Source organism: Hylaeus anthracinus, unplaced genomic scaffold, assembly GCF_026225885.1.
Source record: "Hylaeus anthracinus isolate JK02 unplaced genomic scaffold, UHH_iyHylAnth1.0_haploid 3, whole genome shotgun sequence".
Taxonomy (NCBI): Eukaryota; Metazoa; Arthropoda; class Insecta; order Hymenoptera; family Colletidae; genus Hylaeus; species Hylaeus anthracinus.
This window is the reverse complement of record NW_026535284.1, coordinates 3,493,174-3,514,964: the sequence shown is the minus strand read 5'-3', so window position 1 is coordinate 3,514,964 and position 21,791 is coordinate 3,493,174. Positions and strand designations below refer to the sequence as shown.

At 37.5% G+C, this 21,791-nt stretch overlaps 1 protein-coding gene across 3 annotated transcripts in view; it reads left to right on the top strand.

The window, feature by feature from the left end:
* The window catches only part of LOC128893690 (uncharacterized), a 221,521-nt gene extending 200,790 nt beyond the window's left edge, over positions 1–20,731 (top strand). For all 3 annotated transcript variants that reach the window (XM_054154843.1, XM_054154842.1, XM_054154844.1), the window contains 3 exons: positions 3,235–3,305; positions 17,078–17,353; positions 19,500–20,731. In XM_054154843.1, coding sequence (XP_054010818.1) covers positions 3,235–3,305; positions 17,078–17,353; positions 19,500–19,616 — 464 coding nt within the window. In that variant the 3' untranslated portion in view covers positions 19,617–20,731. The remainder of the gene's footprint in view (positions 1–3,234; positions 3,306–17,077; positions 17,354–19,499) is intronic.
* The last annotated feature ends 1,060 nt before the right edge of the window (positions 20,732–21,791 follow it).

The window sequence follows — 21,791 nt, the reverse complement described above, 5'->3', positions numbered from 1 at the left end:
TGGGTATCTGAAAAGTGCCTAATAATACTCTCAATATATTTTTGAAATATATGTAGATTCAAGGTGCGCAAGGGGCGCTCAAATTTGTGTTTTTAACTTTGGATATACGCATCAAAGAAAATCAAAAGTGCACCCGAATAGGTCACATCATACAATAATGTAATGATGGCGCATTCGATGGAAACCAGTCATCACATATAACATAATGAAACCGAGAGGATAGCTAATTATAACTGCTACCATTCCAGAAAATATCGTACAAAATTAGAAATACTTCAAAACCCGAACTACGTCAATGGAGATAGATTTAGAGATGGATAGAGATAGATTCGACAAATCAAGAATGGTTCACAGTCCTCCTGTTTTTATAAATGCTCGGCTGATCGGCTGTCCCATTCCAAAGAAACGAACACAAGGCACGACGACAACAATATAAAGACACCCTGAATTAAGGCAGCTTCAGTATCGGAGCTACCTGATGATGCAGACTGCAACGTTTGCGAATCGTCGGAAACTATTTAAACATAGATGCAACGTCTATCCGAAAGCCATGAAAATTACATAACCAAATATAGTTTAAACCTGATTTATTCAAACATTTCAACCGATATTAAATTACTTTGATGATCCATCCTAGTCAAACTTGTGAATCTATAAAGTAGCAATTGTCAAATATCTGAACATTAAATGTACTCACTGTATATACGCCTTTTGCATTCGAATGCGAAAAAGAAGCGAATATCGTCTGTAGACGAATACGAGCACTTTTTCTCAGCTATGCAGACGAACGATTCAAACTGCTTCCCAAACGACGTCTGGCTTTTGAAGGAACGCGAATCCTTCTGAAAGCACACGTACGATCGTCAAGCATTCCTTCGTGGAAGTGATCGATGCAGGAAAGACTCCTGTGCATAGAATTCTCATAAATGGCCGCGAGACGTCGTATCATAAAGTGCTACGGCTTTTCGCTGGCAAACTAAAACTACCCCTAAATCGTCCCGCGAATGATACGAAACCCGAGTGTTTCCGTTAACCGTGAACCGATGATCGATTCCTAGGATCGATATGGAAATATCGGTCGACGGACCGCGCGCGATCCAATGGCCTTCGAATCCGATTCAATTCACGACGTACCCTTCTTCATCTTCGTGTGCGTGGCACGTGGAACACAAGGGCACAGGAGGGATGGAAGTGTAGGTAGGTTGCGTGGAGGAACAGAATAAAGGATACTTCGAATGGAAATGAATCGCGATCGAGGCTGAAGTGGCTCTCGACCATCGACGGATAACCGTACGCCAGGGCAATAATTCTGAAAAATTGTTCCGTTTTTCTGAGCTCGTTCTGAGATTCCAACACATAAATGGCGCTCGTTCCTGGATCACCGTGATGCATTGGCGTTTGAAAGTGTTCCCCGGGAGAACATTGGGGTCGTGTATTCCCGACGTCTACGCGTGAAATGGATTTTCGTTCCATAAGTCGCGTATTGAAAAATTTATTGAAACAATAAATAAAGTAAAAGTAAAATACCAGGTGTGAATTTTTATGTTTGTCGGTAAATAATCTAACGGAATGTCGGATAGCGTTTCGAGGTCCTAAAAGGTTTTAGCGAAGATCCTCATCGAGTCGAAATGTTACTATTTGTTACATCATTGGTGAAGTTATGTCATTATTGGTAATTATGGTATATATCAGAGTGGTATGAGATTTGTAAGGCCTTGAACTAGAGAATGACATATGTATTATGTATTAATAAAATAAAGCTTTAGTTCTCTTTTGTGGAACCGATTGTAGGGATATGTATTGAAATGATATTTGTACCACTTGGGCCTTCAAATTTCTCGATTGGTTCTCTATTAGGGGTCACCCGTCTTCGAACTCTACGTCAAGGTTCGTTGGAGGTGGTGTCTTGTAACATTCCGAAATTCGACATTCATTCGTTAATGGTCATTCGTCCACAGTCGATTATCATGAAACAGTCAATCCGTACTCCATCCTTCAAGGAGCAGAGGCTCAAGAACCGTTGGCTCTCTAACATACACGTAGAATCCCAAAATTAAACATAGAATTAAGAATCCTAAAGTCGAACGATTAAGCAGACAAAGCTTAAGAAACCTTAACACACTACTAATCGGTAGTGATTAGACATAGAATTAAATTCGACAATATTTTTTATTTTTATATCATTCGCATAATATAATATTTATTTCATGTACTAGATGCGTTTGATGATTAATATTAGGTCTACCAAAAAGTTCTGTCCGATTTTAGAATAACATAAAATAATATATTTCTCATACCTTGAATAAATTCTTTTGAATAATATAATTTTATTATTATTTATGACATCCTACCAATATGATTGCAATTTGTATATCGTTTTTAATGAATATGCGCATACTTATTAAAAATTTGTTGTAACCGGAACGGACAGAATTTTCTGGTAGACCTAATATTTATATAATATTTCATAATTTGTACAATGACGTGAGCATACAATGGTGGCTTCGTAGTAGATAACAAAGTATTAATTGCCATGGCAAAACTGAAAATAAATAAAAAACAGACGTGGATGATTGTGTCGATGTTTTCTTTTAGAAAAAGATGCACAGGCAGTGTTAGACTAGCTACCGAGCAGAACAGCTTTTCTTTATTAAATCAAACTTTTATTAAGCATCAGTATTTACTAAACTTATAACAATATCTCGCAACTCCACTATAATTGAACCGACACTTACATTTTAAACTTCATCGTCACGGAAGTAAACCAAGTTTTCACTCTAAACAATAAGATGTTAAATAGTAATATGGCAGGCAGTGGTTGACATAACGCGACGGTTTCGTGCTATTACCGCTAACTCGAGATCTACCTCCCGAAGAGGATTCCGCGAGATTTAACCGAAATGGAAAATATCACCATCGGTGCAGCACGCTATACTTCACGAATTGCTTCACGATCGGACAATAACGGATATATATATCCGGATGTATGTATCCGTTTTATATATATATATTTTGTTGGGCGATTTTACGAGTGCGTCGTTCAATTTTCTCGCTCGTCTTGTATCGACGACGACAGGAGAGTGTTGATAAGAGACCACGAAATGGCTCGAACGTAATTGGAACATTGAGACAGAACGGCTGGCTAACTATGCATAGCCTTACAGGCGTTAGTATTCCGTCGTGTTGCCACCGGTTAGATCCAATTTAATGTTCTGCTCGCTCCTTGGATTTCAGATCTGGACACGATGCTATATGGATACACGAACAACATATACGTGCTGGACCACACTCCTGAGTCCCTGCCGGTGAGTACAATTCAGAACACCGCAGGCTAGTTAGAGCCGACTGTTACTGCAGATTGCGTTCCTCTATGTTCGCGCGTTAAACTTTATTGTCGAGATCGCGACTCCATGGCACGTACACGCGCGTTGTCCAATTTGAAATTAATATTCTACGCATCAATGAAACGGTATTTATCGTGCCGTAGTACCACGGTAAATGGAGCGACCTTCATCCTGAAATTCAGTAGAATTTTCATTGACGACGAGTACAACATCGTTCGATTACTTTTCGCTATGAAATCGAGAAATTGGATTTTTCAGCTTGCGAAATTGAACAATTGAGAAATTTCAATTTTACGGTGAATTGTTGTGCGGGCTTGTTGGAAAATATGAAAGGAAATCGTATCAAGGGGTCATGCGCAGTCACAAAGCCGAAAAAAGCATGATTTTTGTGATTTTTTATTCAGACATCTAAAGATATTTGAACAAAAACTGTTCATGCATTTAAAAGAGCATATTTTGAAGAATACATCATAATTTTTACAATAAAAAATAACAATAAATAAACACAACATTGACCATTTTCGGAGGCCCTGTCAAGAAACAGCATTTTGAGGTGACCCTCGTGTATGATTCGATTTGGTAACTACAATCTAAATCATTCATATTTGTGTATCGAAGCTACAGCTATTTAAAAATTCCAGTTTACGGCGTCGATGAGCCTTGACTTACTAGCTTGCAAAAATGCAATGCATTCTCTCGGTAAAGTTCCCTGAATAAAAGTTCTGGATTTGTCAAGTTCGCCGTCGAATACCGCTGTTCATTTCGCGATAAACGCGAAGTTGAACGGGGTTCCGCTAAGCGAAAATTTAATTGAATTCAACGATACCGGATCGCGTTCGACTTTGTTCCCAATTAAACTTGCCGGCCGCTCGTTTCGACGAACAGTCGAGGTTAATAATAATCGTGCAGGCATGTCTCGCGTATTCCTCGCTGCTGTTTTCGCAACACGCGCTGAAATAACAAAATACGCAGATTTCGGGAATTGAATTGATGAGTTAGCAGAAATGGAAATTCCTTCGAATTTATTTCATCCATCCCACACAAAAATCTATTATCACGTTCCGGTCGACCGAGTGGAAAAATTTGCATCGCAATAACAGTATCAGTAATGTTTTATGGTTGATGGTTATAAAAAACAGTTATCCGTGCCACGGAATTTAATTCAAATATTCGTTTCGGTCATTGAATTATTTACTCTTGCGAATAATAGTTTTCTACTTAAACGGGATAATTTTAATTAAATACACCACCGGCCATTAATTTTAATTTGACAATAAAATTTTTCAAGTAAAAGTTAATGAGCGTTTAATCGCCAAGATATTTTAACTTGTAAAAATAACAAAACAAAATTTTCTTTTGCAAACAATTAAAGTCATTATGATTTTTTTTTAATGGAATGCAATGCGTTGCATTGTAAATGCGATCCGTTGATGTTATGTATCTTCGAAATAGTTCAGATATCTTGGCAAGTGATTCACGATGATTTTATAATTCAACGTCACATGGAGGTCATAATATTACACTGCAATTTATCATTTTATCTCGATATTGTCTACAAGATTACCAAGTTAAAAATATGTTTCCATTTAGAATAATCACGGTGACCTTAATTTTTGGCTACAGATCATTTTTTCAAATTCCAATTTTTTGGCTATTAAGTACTGGTTATCTTTTATTCAAAACATAGTTTTGTCAGATCATAGGTACTGCTTATCAAATCGTAATCTGATTGGTGACGCACTATGTATATTATTTACACATTTGAATTTATTCCTAAAGAAGAAGCGCTCCAGTACTCGCCATTGTCCTGCTACTCAGCATCTGCAAAATTGGCGTGTCCAAAATGTTGGGAAATGTAGATGGATCGTGGTTAGAATGAAAATGAGTCGATCGGTTTAAAACGCGAGTCACTTTGTAAACTGCAATCGTTGCACCTTGTTGTTCTATATTAATCACCGGTTAAACATTTCTCTCTGTCGGGTATCAACACACTTAATTATGCAGTATTATGCGCCGCTAGGAAACCTTTGTGCACGAAACGGGGAAAAGCGTTGCAGAATCGTCCGCGTGAAACGTGGTCGCATTATGAATTATGTTAATTGGCCATCGATCTAATGGATCCAGCTCGTTAGCGGCAGTCGAGTTTCGACTCACGTCTACGGCGCGGTTACGAGTGGAACCCTCTGTAAAAGCGATGCATTTTCGCTTGATTATACAGTGACACACATATTCTTTCACGTAATTCTGAATTCTACAAATTACCGCGATAATGTTTATTTTTCTACGACTGGAAATGTAGACAACTGTTGTATCGTGTTTGTCTCTATTGTATCGTTGCCGAGGTTGCTTTCTTCGTTCCTAGTTAGCAGTATTTTTGATCATTTCTGAGGAAACTTCTAGCCGGTGAATAAACTTCTAGCAGTGAACAAACTTGTGAGTGAGGTATTATCTTACATGGATTTGATTTGATTTTGTCAAGGATTTTGTAAAGTCACTGGCTGTAACATCGTCGGCATTACTACTTAATTTGGCAATCTACAGTTGAAAGAGCTTATTACAAATAATTTAACCCTCTATGAGCCCGTGTAACTTTCAGATCACATGCTAATATATCGAGGTTCAAATGGTATTATTTTACTAAATAATTTTATATTTTTCACAACAAGTGAGGCTAGCGTTATAAATACACGCTTTCGGTATAAGTAGTAATATCAACGATGTCAGAGCCGATGGTCGTCCATGAATTTTGTGAAAACAAGTCGACGGATAAAGTTTATTTCACACTGTTTGTTCGAAAAGCTTCCTTTGATCTCGAAATAGTTTTGTAAATAGCATCAAGAGATGAAGGATATTCTGGAGGATATTTTTACTCATACTTGCATTACTAAAGCTAAAGTATTATATATCGATAACCCATGTCTCTAAGCTGCACTTTGATCCTACAAATTGTATCATAAATATCAAAGGAGATCACTTCGCGAATGTTCCTTGTCAGAAACAAACTGATTGGATCATGCATGTGTTGAACGTACATGTACACATCTCTGCACATACATATAGAATGATTCGTGTACCGTGTACATGGTCGAACGTAATTTGCAGGAATCTCGATTCCGTGGCGACATAGACATTGAATTTCCGCTATCTCACCGCGGAGAATTGAATCGATCAATCAGTCGCATTCACGGTAATTAGGTTGCCGGATAAAGTGTTTACCAGCGGGTTCGAGCGTTTATATTTCGTCAGGGCCCACCCTTGTCCTCCGCGCGTGTATCAATTCATTTCGAGGCAATTACGCCCACCGGATAGTGGCTATAAAAATATTTTACTTTCAGAGACGTTACAGGAAAATTAATGGCTGAAAGCTTGGCCAGCTATGTTTGTTCGCGAACCGTGGACCGGCTGCTTCGGTGTTTGAGCACGATCATCGGCCCGCGGTTTGCGTATTGCCGTGTACATTTCGCGAGAGCACTCGCCGTGAATGGCTTTAATTGTTCGTAAACGCAGTTACAATAATTTTGGCGTTTTCTCGCCATTATACGGCGACCCGAGCAGTAATAAATGCGTGAAAAATCGGTATATAACACTCGAAAGTGGCCATTTTTGATACCGCTCGAGTAAGCAATTTTTACGTAACGAATATTTTAAATAATAGTAGTTTGAAATCTCGAGAATGAAATTGCAAAAGGTTTCAGCCATCGATATAAATTATTTCTTGAAATAGAGTGTCGAGAGAGAAGTCGTACATATACCTGCACGATACGGCAAACCGAGGCGTCTATAAAATGTCAAGAAATTTTCAAAGACTTTTCAATTTTATTTTCAATCAACTTTATGATTATAAACACAATTTGGCATTACATGCAGATACTACGCAAGCAATTTCGACTTAATTACGACTCGAGTTTTATCTTACAAATCACTTTGAAATTTTACAATTAACTTTGTTAGAACATTTATTGACATTCAAGATTTATGAATTTTACAATTATTTTACAAATTGCAAACAAAAAATTTACAGACTTCACGCACACGCAAGAGTTGGAGAGATTGAAAATTAAGTGACAGGATATCTCACGACTAACTGATCGCGAACCACCACTTGCTGCACCATACTTAATGATTTTTTCGCGACAGGGCATTTTTTTTATCAGAAAGCTCCTTTATTGGTTTGTGACGCACTAAGAGCCAATTGTAACGGAACACTTTTTTGTTACTAGAGTGAAATCTCCTTAAATGGACAGGAACATCTCCACCAGGAGGTATACCCCTTGAGGGTAATCTAAATCTAACCTCACTTTACACTTTACACTTACACACATTACAAGTTCGCAGCCATTAGCTCGATATTACTCGTGACAAAGAATTGTTTGTCACGAATAATACCGATTACCAGGTCTCACCACGTGGAGGTTGCTGCGACTGGAGACCCGGAGATAGAAGGAATCAAAGTTCCTTCGATCTCCCTCTACATAGAGTATACATACGTAGATGCATACTCTACATAGAGTCGACGAGCTCAATACTAAGTACGAAACGATGAAAATCAAAGGAAAACAAAATTCCCTTCGATTTTCAGAGTCTAAGTCTGACTCTGACAAATAATTATTTGAACTAAATGGAAGCTAATTGGAAATCGCGACCCGACGCGACCATGTAACGGACGTACTGAGTCAGTCCCGTTTCCTCTTGATGGATCTGGACTCGAGAGGAAGACGACTGACGCCTCCGAACCAGTCCTCCGCACCCTGCACCCCGTTGGAAGCCACAATAGGACCCGACTTGCACCCGTCTCACTGCGCTTTGGACTTACTGCACTGCGCCGGGAGCCTTGGGCTACACTAAACGTGATGCAGGAAGTAGAGAACCGATCCGGAGGAGCCGATTGTCTCCCTTTCGAATACAGATCCACCAGGAGGACGGCAACCGACCTTTCTGTCCAGTTACACAGTTGGTCACTTCACTTATCACATGAACCAATAGTGACCGACGTGGAGCACGAAGTTACGAGCCCAATATGGACTTACGAACAAACAAAACAAGTTGATTAATAATTCTTTGGTAGAGGGCAGATTCTCGTACATGCATGCCTTAAAACTAACTTAGGTATATGCCTTAAAACTATCCAAACCAAACTAAGGTACCCACAAGCAATACCAAGCTACGATAACTAAGGGAAACTACACTACGCAAAAATAGGAGGGACACGAGACGCGGCGCGCGATCGCTTCGAAGGATCGTCGAAGAATGAGACCGCACCTCTCGTATACCTATGTCGAGGGTCGCGGTTCGCACGTGCGTCTCGAGGTAGAGAAGGGGAAGGGCGAACAACAACCGCGTGACATGTCGTGACATGTCGATTCGAAGGCTCGTTGGATCCATCCACAAAAGAATTTACAAAACATTAATACCACAGCATATATTCCCCATCATTGTTTAAATAAGAAGTATTGTTAATAATTAATTGAACTATTGTTGGGAATTAATATTTAGTTGGTTCAATCAATAAATATTAAAATATTGACAAATTTCTCACGATTAATGTCTCGAATGAATACTTATTCTGAACCGTTATTGTTATTAATGTTTAATCGAACACTGAATGATGCTGTATGTATCACAAATGTTTACTTATGTCGGATATATTAAGTTTTAATTGTTCCAATCAATAGATATTAAAATATAGAAAAATATCTCACGATTACTTATTTAAATTTTATTCTCAACTTGTCATGTTCGGAAATATTACTTTCTCGAGAAACATTAGTATAATAATCTGAAACTTTAAAATGCATTAAATATGTACATCTCCGAATTAATTGAATATTTACAATGCATATAGTAACATTCAGTCTTTGATTAAATATTAATAAGAATCACGGTTCAGAGTAAGTATTCATCGAACACAGTAATCGTGAGAAATTTTTCTATATCATTTAATCTGTTAGCTGGAATAACTAAAAATTAATTTCTGACAATAGTTACATTAATTATTAACAATATTTGTTCAAGCAATGACCGAGAATATGACCTCGCCGTAATACTACACCGCATGGACAGCGGTAAATGCTTTTTCTAAAAATGTTCAAAATCATTACTAACCAATAAGTCACTAGTTTGTGATCTCAGTCACCAACCGATTACGTTTCTTTTGAGTAGCTTCGTGTGTATGGGTAGAAGGAAGACATGTCTGGACGAATGCAAGAGTTTAGTTTTAACTAGTCAGCTGTGTTGGACGAGTATACTCGTCATGGAGAAAATGCAGTATTTCGTGTCATGAAAGTCAGAGTGTCAAACTTCGTGTGCGACTAACAACGAAGGTGTTATTTTAGTTCGTATCCATACCGACAATAGTTTAACTAGTAACCAAATCCTACACTATTCAAGTAACCAACAAGGTTAATTCGGACACCCAAATTACCGTAGACCAGATTAACCAGTTTCACGAGGACCTCACCGAGAATAGAAAATTCCCATCGGGGCTCTTACGAATTTGTAACTTCCGAGCAGAATTTCATTCACAGTTCCAGGCGACAGAAATTTTACGGAAAAAGTACAGTGTTAACTTATCCTTAATGGCGAGCTATTTATCAGAGGCAGGGATCTCGAGGAAAGTTTGTTGCGTGCTGTTGGAAATACGAGAGGAGACTTGATACGTTTTCCCACGGGAGGACAATGGACTCTGTCTAGTCGAGCACCCGATACATCGAATCAGGTTTCTACTTGTTATCTGCCAGCATTTGATGATCTCTTTGCCATTTCCTGTCCGCTCTTTTGTCTGGCGTCTGAAATCCTGAAGACGACGTTTCCTTTTTGGCTCCTTCCTACCCGCGCCGGAGATAAAGATAGTCCAATTGCCCAAAGGAGAATGGATCCTTTAGGCCGAGGAAGAAAATAATTGCTGGGGTACATAGTACGTTGTTGGGACGGACAAATGCCATGGGATCATCCTCTGTGATCTAACTTTCTTAATTATCCTTACCGCTGATTCCGGATTTGACGTTCTCTTTTAAAGTCATCCGATTTAAAACGCGCGGGGTAAGCATTTTCATGCGAATTTTCTTTTCAAACCCAGGTGACAATAATAGATAGTTCTATAAAGAACTGTGGAACGTTCATGTACTTTAAACATTTTTAAAAAGTATGTAAGGGAATAATATTCATTAAGAATGTAGCAGATAGAGACGAGTATTTATTGCAGTGGGACCTTGATTAACCGGTGACGATGTATAAATATATATAAACGCATTTCTTATCTATATGTTACGTCAAAATGACTATTGTGTATATAAATTAGATTTTCAATTTTTGTTCTTCAGGTCTCGATTTATCCGGGCTGTTTTGAACCCAATGGGCCCGATTAATCAAAGTTCCAGTGTAATTAAATAATCTCCTGAAGATGAAGTAATATATAGACGCATACAGTTCATCCAGTTTTTTCTTCGGAAAAGTTTGTGTACTTGGCGTTTCCCTTTTAACTCTAGCATCTTGAATAACATTGTTATGTACATTCGGATATACTAAAAATCTAATTATTATCCTATTGAAAATAATTTTCAGGAACTAGTATGTCTCGATCCACAGTCTCTGGTATTCTTCAGAAATCTGCTTAATAGAGTCGTTTTCTTTCAATTCAACTAAAATAGAGAAAGGCTTGTTCAGAAATCTGGACTAAATGTTAAGGAAATATATTTAAAAGTTAATGGCTACATATTAGAGAAACCTAAACTTCTCATCTAAGAAATCAACAAATTTCATTGAGAAGATACGAAATTCTCTTTACTCTGTTATGTATAATAATAACACCATCTTGCAAAATATATTTGCAAGACAGACTCCAGAAAAGGATTAAAAGCCATGGTTCGAATCGAAGAAGTAACCACTAAATCTACGAATAAACATTGATGATTAAATTTACCCACAGCAACAACGTTACGGAATTGACAAATGTTATAGGTCAGCATCGGTTTATATTTTTGATAACGTCGAGCGGAACAATCGGTGCCCATACGGTTAAAAATAAATACGATAGCTGACGTAATCACTGGAAACACTCCGACGCCTATCGAACGACCTAACTGATTCTAATTTAGGAATCGGCAACTAAATCGGTTGACCTCTCTCCAAGCCGAGTAATTAAAGACTGGTTACCTGGAACGAAGAATTACTTGAAAGTAAATTTTATAAGTTTCTCCATGCTGAGAACTCTGCACCCGCACCGTCCAAGTTTCTTCGTTTCGAAGTCTGCACCAACTGCTGTTCGAAACATGTTTCCTGCCCAATATGTTTCCAACGCGTTCAATTTAACAGGACTTGTCCAGCTACAGCATGAAATCGCCAGTCTCATGAAACTTTAATCGCTACCAAAATGTTCGTGCCTGGAGCGACTTAAAGTTTGACCGGACAAACCAAATATTGACTTTACGCGTTCCTCGCAGGAGTAGAATTTCGAAGTAAAAGTGAAGAGTCTTCTGTTATTTGATGGATGTATTTATTAACGTGGAATAATATACCTTAAGGACGTAGAACTTAATGGATGGTGACTGCAATGTAATATAAGCAAGAGTTGAAACAATTCCGAAAATAACTATTTCAAACCATTATACAGACTGTTCACGTGAATGATAAAGTTTATAATGTAAATGACAAGTATTAAGTAAAAATGAAAAATAATAATTAAATAATTAAATAATTGCTCACAAATATAAAATGGTAGATAAAATATAAATGAATACATTTAAAAATGAATAATCGTCAAAAATATGAAACGTCCACGTTTTTTATATTTTTCAATGCACCAGTTTCGAATCACAATTTCAAGCAACCGTTTCAATATCGTAAATGGATCATGATCATAATTACCGCTCTTCGCAAAGCAGTAACACACCTAATGAAGTTTCGTGTTCGAAACTAACAGTCAACCGTTAGGTTGCGGACTCAGGACGACCAACAAGTACACAGGAAACCGACAGAAATCTAGAAGATTAGGCAAAACTACTTAACGAACCGGTGTAAGTAATAAACTTCCGCAAACTCCAGACCATCTATTGAATCCAATCCCGTTCCACTTACCGTTCTCGGTCCCTTTTCGAGCAAACGTTCAAGCTTGCGTTTAGCTTCGAAACGCCTCCCAACGAAGCTTCAGGTTACAGAACTCCCTCTAAAAGTGCATCCTGCTTTCCGTAGACGTTTATGGTCGACGATAGTCGAAAGTATCGGTCTAGAGGAAAGCAAAAGGGAGGAGAGGCGTAAGAGCTTTTAACTCGTGAATTTTCTGGTCTTCAAAGCCATGATTTAAAAGCACCAGTAAACAGTATTTTTTGTAAGCCTGCAAAGTATAGATCCTTATTGTTTCATGTTGGCAAGCTTGTCTATTAATACATTTTTGGTACCGCTGACGTGAATTCACGTCACCTCAAATTCTATTCCTGGCTGTCTATTATCTACCTTACAAGCAAATGTACAAATTATGAAAATCGTTTTATTTTATACACCACATATGTACAACATTGATATTTCAAAACATACTTTGTAATTTTTATCTTCGCTCTAACGATGCAAATTTGCGATATCCAGCTTCAGAATTTTATTATTTTCGTTAGTACTCGGTATTGGAAACGTAAAACATCTGCCGGTCGCGACTGGGTTAATAACTAATGAAGCAAATTTCGTAAGACCACTTTATCAAACTGTACTGAAATTGTTATTATTGTGATCCTAATAAAACATATTATACAGTAGAAAATTAACATACAATTATTCCATCGATACGTTCTGGGCATTTTTGTTTTGCATGATCCCATGTAAATGGATATTTAATAATGTATCGTTGGAGGCGTGCGCACCGTTTGTGTAATTAACGAGGGTATCCAGCGGGGGCAATTGTTTTTTGAATTAATGAAAACAGGCCCCCTGGCGAAGCTGATTGAAAATTGCTCGATTTCGTTCGCGATATTGCCGGTGATAAATATTTGAACGAATAAAGTCTCGATTGCAAGTCTTCGCTTCGATGGTTTCGCTGAATTTATCACATGGTCGAATGTTATTACACGGCAATGCAATTTATACAATTTGTTACCTCTACCAGTACATCTAAACTTTTTTTCCGTCGTGGGATGTTAGGTATAGAAATTAATTATGAGTCGAATTAATTTTTTTTTCAAATCGATTCAGTAGTTCCAGAGATTAGCCAGAACAAACAGACAGCCAGACGGATGATGTCATATGTCCTTAAATTCATCTTGATTTATAACACTCAGTAAACGAAGCATGTGTTAATATTCAAAATACAGTGTTATAGTTGAAGTTGTTAACTCCGCGCTTCAATTAAACAAAGGCAGAAGAATATATAATAAAGTATCGATGATCGTAGAATAACTTTTGAAACAACATTGGAATAACTTATCGCAATTGGATGGATGCTTTTAAATCATTAAAACTTCTTTTAGACCTTCATGTTTTCAATAGCAGCTGAATTTAGAGCATGTATCGTGTAATATAATTGTTACAATGATCGTTACTATTACAAATATTCTTCCTACGTAGAAGATGTTCGACGGTACACGGTTTTGCGTGTCATTAAACTTTTATAACAACCCCCAGCACCATGTTAACAGCTCAAGAAAATCATGGCGTCTTCGTAGAAAGTTTCTTCGTACATAAGCCGGATCGTTCCAATTATTTTCTTCCAGCAAAACGATCTCCGTGTTCGCATTATAATAGCGCTAACCGCGATCATTTGTTCCGTACCGTGGCGTACCAGAAACGAGGAGTAGTTTTTAATGATCCGGCGCCGATAATTACGAACGCTGCATCCTGTCCACGTGAAATTTAATCAACGAAGGAGCAAACCCAGCATCAAACCCAGTGACGGCTTAAAGGCGCAAGGCCTTACCAAGATTTTCAAGCCCATTTGTAGAATCCTCTAATTTCGTGAATTTCTGAAAATCATTTCAAACCAGATATCGAAAACGCAAAAATGATATGTGGGTTGTTAAGACCTCTCAAATTGTATATTATCGTAAAATACAAATTCAAACATAAACGTTAAAGTAATCTCCATTACTTTCCACACATGTCTGTCATTTCTCAGGCAATTGTCAGATTTCATACCGAAAAGTAGTTTGAAACCGATGAATTCAGTTCAAATCGACAATCTACAGAATTCGCTTTTTATCACGAAGCCTGTTTCTTGCCTCAGTTTTTTTTTGAGTTGAATTGCAAAAAGAAGGCAGTGCCTTGAATATTGTTTTTTAAACAATAGCGTGTTTACAGCCGATTTTTAGGCTATACTCGCAGTAAGATCAAATTTGATAACATGTTTTACAGGTAATAAATCACATGTCAAAATAAAATAATTACAAGAAACAATTCATATACAAATGGATACTATGGTTGGTGGAAGCTAGGAGCCGGCAATTAATTTTGTACGCCTAATATATGCAGATAATTTCAGTCAGATATAGGATTTTTATATTTAATAATCCAGATACGTCAAGAACACTTGAAGTTACTGATAAATTTAGAAAAAAAATTTTGGTTCTCCCTTCTTATTTGTACCAATCTGTGAACAAATGATTATCGATAAAAGACAGAAAAAAAATACTAAAAATGAGCAACCGAAGAAGCACAAAATTTTCCATGACAATTTAGACGTATCAATAAGAAGAATAATATTATATAAGTATATAAACAATTTTCTTAGACGTTTTAGACGAAACCAAATCTCCTAAAGACTCATTTCCCTCCCTTAAACCTCATTCTTGCACTAACTGAAAATTGTATGTCACGGATGAACTCCAATTCCATGCGGTGTTTGAACATTCTCTGAACTTCCGTGCTCGCAAACGTCCCTTCTTAATAACAATTTTAAGTGCCTTGATTAACGTGCGTAATTTTAATCGTTCCGAGATCCGTGACCACCGCGACGCGACTCAAAGAACTTGAACGGGAGTAGGTCGAAGAACGAAGGAAAAGCGTGTCTTTGCATGAACCGCGTGCAAAGACCTCGTCACGTTCCCCTTTGGATGCTTCTTTTACGTGGCATTCAAGAAAGAGAGAGGACGACGGACTTTTTAGCGCGGCGATGCTTGTCGCAGCATCGTTAGAAAATCCCTTTCGCCGTGGGCGACCTCGCGGTGGAAAGTCTCAAAGAGTTCTCTCGCCGATATGAAACGAATGAGACAGCAGGAAAGGACGAGGCACTCGCGAGTGCGTCTTACCTCGTTAAGAGAATAATGCCTTTCCGGTGCGACTTGTTCCGCCGTCCTCTGGTAGACTAACGAGACTCGACGAAGCAGAAACGCGAAAGCGACAAACACCTTCGAAAAAGGCTAATCAGTGAGCCCCGTGGAGCTTGTTGGCGGAATCGTCTTGTTGGAGGAATGCGTCGCGTGAAACGCCATTGATTCGACGTGTTGCGAAAATTATCATGGTCGAGTAACTCGATTTAAGATTCATTCGCTCTTTCTAACTTCTGACTATGCTTCGTTAACGGACTCACGATTACGGTTGTTTTTTTTTTCTTATATCAGATGTTATAGTCGCATCAAACACATTATAGAGTTATTAGCAACTGACTCAAAGGAAGCTACTTGGTTGTAAGTTATAATTTATGGAAGAGCTTTGTTTGTTTCAAAAACTTTAAGAGTAGAAATACATTCTTTTATAAACTTTTCATGATATTTGTTACCTTCTGAAGTAATCTCTGAAGAAAAGCAAATTTCTTGATCTGAAACCATAATTAGAGAATAAATTGATTATAATAGGTCCGCCATTTTAAATATTGTATTCTCGACGTCAAATCCGAAATAGGTAACATCGAAAATTTGTTTATACTGATACATTATATAAATACAACGGTCGACTGGAAAATAAATTGGTCACATTGAATTTAATACTTTAAATTTGTTAATTTTAACTTCAAATTTGGAATCAGCAACTTGAAAAATTCTGATGTGCAAATTCATATATAAATCCAAAGATTTTTTCGACTCTTGGGCAGCTTCCCGAGGTTTCAGACCACTGTAAATCGCCGCTACGAAAACGTGTGGTGCCGATCGTCAGAAAATAAAGAACTTCAGTACGGCAAAAATGCAACTACTTTAGCGAAAGAGTATTGTATTGGCAAATCAGCAATTACGAACATTAAAAATACTAGTCGAGAAACTGTGGAAGCCCTGAAAAATGAAACCATAGACAATGCAATTTGTAAATAAAACGCAATATAGCTTTCTAAGCCTATCTTACCCCAAAAGTTACATTCAATTTCAGTATTTGTGACTTTTATTATCAATACGTTCTCCTTTTTGAAAAATATACATGAATATCAACATCAAGAAAGTACAAAAAATTGAATTTCATTTCATATTTCATTTTATTCTATTACTGAAATCTTGATAAATCGATTATTGCACCTGAAGTACAAAAAATATTCTATCATCCGAAGATTCTCTTATCCGAACACCGATGATCCCAAATTAATTCGGATCATCGAGGTTCTACCTCGTTTACGGAATTCCGTGTAATTCGTGGACTGTCTACATACCATAGCGTCCTTATCGGTAATTGCATCACCCCGTTTCCTCGTTCGAGGACCCCGATCGGATACGTAGATCATCGGAGAATGGAATACCCCCTTGTTACGAAAGCAATCGTTCGATACGATATTCCTCGAACCGATATCGCGGCCGTGTAACATGGCAACATCGACTAATAATCGCACTCGACCGCAGGACATGGACATGTTGCAACTGTTCGCCTCGCCAGCGGGTCGAGCGTTGCTCAGCAGCGACAATCGGCCGAGAAGATCGACGTCGACCTCCTCCTTGTCTCGAGAGTCCTCTTCAAGGTTGAAGAGCGGCAGAAGACCGTCGGGTACGGGCATAGTCAGCGCACCGACCTCGCCACCGAGGCAACGCAAATCTAGCGCGGAACTCTACAAAGAGGCTGTCGAGATCCTCGGCCTCACCTGTTCGCTGACCGACAGCTGCCGATGCATCGACTGCCAGGTAGGTATCTTCGTTTCTTTACTTTGTCTTTTACTTGAAGAAATTTATTTTATTGGAATGGTGTGTATTACGAGGGATTTTGCCCTGGGTTGTGATAGTAGACTCATCAGTGTTTCTCAACGTGGGCGATATTATCCCTTGGTGGGGAATTGACATTTTAAAGTAGACGATTATCGACCTGCTTTTGACGAAGATGATCATTTTGCATGAGCGAATCGTAAAAATCGCCTTATACATCGAAAATAAGGTGACTTAAGGGGACACAACATTGGAACGACACTTTTCATACGTTGAACTGCCAAATTAATACTCTTGAAAATTTCTACTGTGATTAAGTTTCGTTTTCTGACTATTGGAAACTACATAATCAAACATTTATGTATTATTTATTTTTATAACTTCGTTGAAGTTTAAAAATTTCATTCAGATTTATTGTTTTTGATACTTAAGATTCAGAATTAATTTTGTTTGTTCTTCAGTGAAAAGCACTGTCATCCATATATGGGTGACGTGGTGATAAACGTGTTATAAAATAATTTTTGGAAATAAAATATAACCGAGTTCGAAAAACATTAAAACTGTACTAAAAAGTATGAAATAATTTGTAGTTAATTGATATGAATACTCACCAATTCCAGATATAATTGCTTAAAAGTATGAAATAATTTCTATTAATTCGATCGATTAAAGCGTTATAAATCATAAATACAGAACATTAATGTAGTGTCGATAACTGAAGTCCGACTCAAACACTGATAGTGACCTCAAATGTTAACAAAACAGTACTCTTTGAACAGAAAAAGTTGCAGAAATAATTGAATTCTTTCCGCAATGTCCTGTAATCTCTGTAACGAGACCGAGTATCGATGTGTAATTGCATCCATTTACAGAACCGCTCGCACCGACCGTGCAATTAGTGCGAATCAGCAGGGATAATCTTCGAAATTAAGCCAACATTGTCTCGAATTAAGATCAAATTCACCTGACCTTCGCGGCGCCAATTATACCTTAAACGAAGTGCTTTCAGGCACCGAGCTTTTTCTCAGGGTTACACGTAAACATTCGCTTGTTCCGCTTTAATCAGAGATACATGGTCCGCCAGCTTGCCCATTTGAGAACGTTAATGGGTGGAAATGAAACGGGAAAGATGGAAACGGGTGTCCAAATTTAATTAAAAATTTTATCGTTTATCCGGCCATCTTTGTAATTGCTGTCTCACGGAGATTGCTGTGTACATTTCACGATTTCACGGGGATTTCGGAATCGTAATGAAACGATTCCCGTACCGGTGGAAGCTTGCGCAGAAATGTTGAGAAATTGACGTTTAGCTTTCTAGCTAACTCCCTTCTTGTTCGTAGCATAGGTACAGTGAACTCTCCCATAGCGCGTTTAATTTGTACCCTGTTCTATGGAAATCCCGTAATAAGAAATTCGGAATTAGTGTAAATCAAGTTAATTCGGATTAATACTTTTTCCTAGAATCTTTAAATTCTAAAATGACTTAATACTAACATCTTCTGATTTAAAAGCAGAAAATTAATTTCTACACCGAATTAACAAGTATACTTGTAATCTGCTAGAAGAACAAGTACAAAACAAATTTGTTGGCTAAATTTAAAAATTTTAAATGGCGGATACAACATAACGACACAAAATGCGAAAAATGACTGAATTTAGATGAAAATGGTATATAGGGATTTTCGGAATCGCTGATTCCAAATCTGAACTCAAAATTTAGAAATTCAAAATGGCGGATCTAATATGGTGAATACAGTGTTAAAAGTGATATGAATTAAGTGAAACTTGGTATGCAGGGGTTTATGGGGGTGCTGATTCTAAGTCTAACTTAACGTAATTTTCATAGTCATTTTATCCACATTTCGTTTGATGAAATGAGATTAGGTGGGGGTGAGGTGAATAGCAAAAGAAATTTCCCCTTTAATTTGCGTTTACTTGCGTTCAATCTCCAAACATGTGCAATAGGTTTATGAAATAAAAAATATGATATATGATAAACAATACTGGTGTCGTTAAATGAAAACAAGAAATAAATAAGTAGCATGAAACACGGAACTCTATAAATAATACAAGTATCACCTTGCCATCTTTACAACCCAAAGTAACATGTTTTCTCGTTTCTTTCCAGAGCAACTACTTCGACTGCGACGACGATTGCGGTGACGCGAGACCGGAATTGGCTGCAGGCACTCCGATCCTGCTGGACCACGCTCTGTCGCATCCGTTGACATGTTCCATTCAGTAGCAGCCGACCAACGCGTAAACATTCCGAAATCGGCCCTCCGTTAGTCCACTCTGCCACATCGCGAACCCGAAAGTGACCCAAACCCGTCGGAGAGCCATCCCAGTCGTTTTATCCGTGACGAAGAGGCGACGTTCGACGCGTGCGCCTCCTTCACGTGCAAACGCTTGAACGAAGATTAACGCGAACCGCGAGTTGAAGACGAAACGAATCGACGTGGAACTCAACGAAGAACAAACTCCCGCCTCCGATGTACAGGGTCGCATAGCCACAACTTTGCCCAGCGAACGCGAAACGTCGAGAACTTGCACCAAGGTCTTGATTCACGCTTCTTCGACGAGTACTCGTGCGTCCTCTTCCGATCTTAATTATATTAATTACGTTCTTGCCTCTAAGTAAACTCTGCTCGATTCGTGTATTTGGTGTGCGTAGAGGAAGGTTGCTCAAGTTGGACCATCTTCGACATTCTCTGAAATTGAAATGTTAACTTTGCGGCCGTATTTCCCACAGATATAGTACTCGCGCTGGTTTAAAGTATTTTTGGGTAACTCGCGTTCAGACTGAAGCCTTCGATTTTGTACGCGAATTTAAATACACGTGTACACGCGAAGAGCAATTCATGCGACTTATTCGCATAACATCGCGAATCTCGTAAATCTCTGAATAATGGAATAATCACACGATTGTGTAGTCACTAGTCATTCGAAGGAAATCTCAGACACTCGCAGTTATGGGTACAAATACTTGTAAATTTTGATATTTGTACAATTTTTTTGAAGACTTATGATAAATGTATTATAAACTTGACTTCTGCATATATTTATTGTAACCTAATACAATGCTCAGGTTTTGATATATTGTTGAAATTTCTTCATATCTTTATAAATTGAAAAAATGTATTAATTTCGAAAATATTTTTAATTCCATGGTCCTTTGAAAATATGATACTTCCTACTGCACGCTAAACAACAGATGTTTTTTTAACAGTTGAGTGTAACGAATGAAGTGAAAATGGCTAGTATTCAAAACACAAAAACTACAAAATTATTTCTATATTTCAAATGTTTGATTGAATTAAACTATATTCTTTCGCCGAAAGCAACCAAATAATTCATTTATCGAGAAACACATAAAACACTCTAAAACACATTTTGTTGGTTTATGATACATTTGTCATAATAAAAAAGAATTGTAAAATGTCGAAATTCATATGTAGGTATCTATATCCAAAATTGAGAGCATCTGATATTTCTTCCGTGTGATTCCCATTATTCTCGTAATTCACGTATATGTACACGTGACTATCCGTGTCATGTGTATTTTGTGGACAACGTGAAATACAAGTGAACACATGATATAAGGGGCTCTAGTCTAGATGATTGTTGCCTAAAAAACGCGTAAATTTTATTCGCACGAATTTGTTTAAGCTGAGTGCATATTATTCATTGAACATGGTAGTGAATATTTTATACAGATTTGTCTATCGTTTATTTCTGTATGGTATATTTTATTGGTTTTGTTGGTCTTTTGACTCGTGTGTTATAAAATATGATAGTTCTTACGGTAACAGATTCGTTATGTGAAATCTCTTTGTTTGGAATAAAATATTCTTCGAACTTAACTTCAATATAATCTAAAAAGCTGTTAGCTTCTTGAATTCTTAATCTAATGCTTTCGTCATTAAATGTAATCGTTTGAAAACTTATATTATATTTACCTGTAACGTTCAATAAATTTTGGAAAGCTTTTCTATGTGAAATATTACTAAACCAATTGTTGCACTTCCGAACATTAAAATCGACCGCATAATGTAACGTCGCGATTAACGTTGGAAATACATGTGATAAATAACATCACTGTACTAATTTTAACTATTCATCAACGAGGTCCAAGCGTGGTAACCTTCCCCTATTAACGAGAAGGAATAATACTGGTCATTTTTTATGTAAATACAATAATGGTAAAACGTGCTTCCTGAATTGGATTAACTCTCAATTGCATAATGAGCGCAAGCAAGAACCCAATAATAAGAATCGTGTAAATTTCATTAAAAAAAACTCTACAAGATTGGATATTTATAATAGGACCACCGAATATCCCTGCAGATTCAACTATCATATTTATTACTTAGAATGAGTTACAGTTACTCCATAAAAGTTGAACTTCGAAACAATTTTT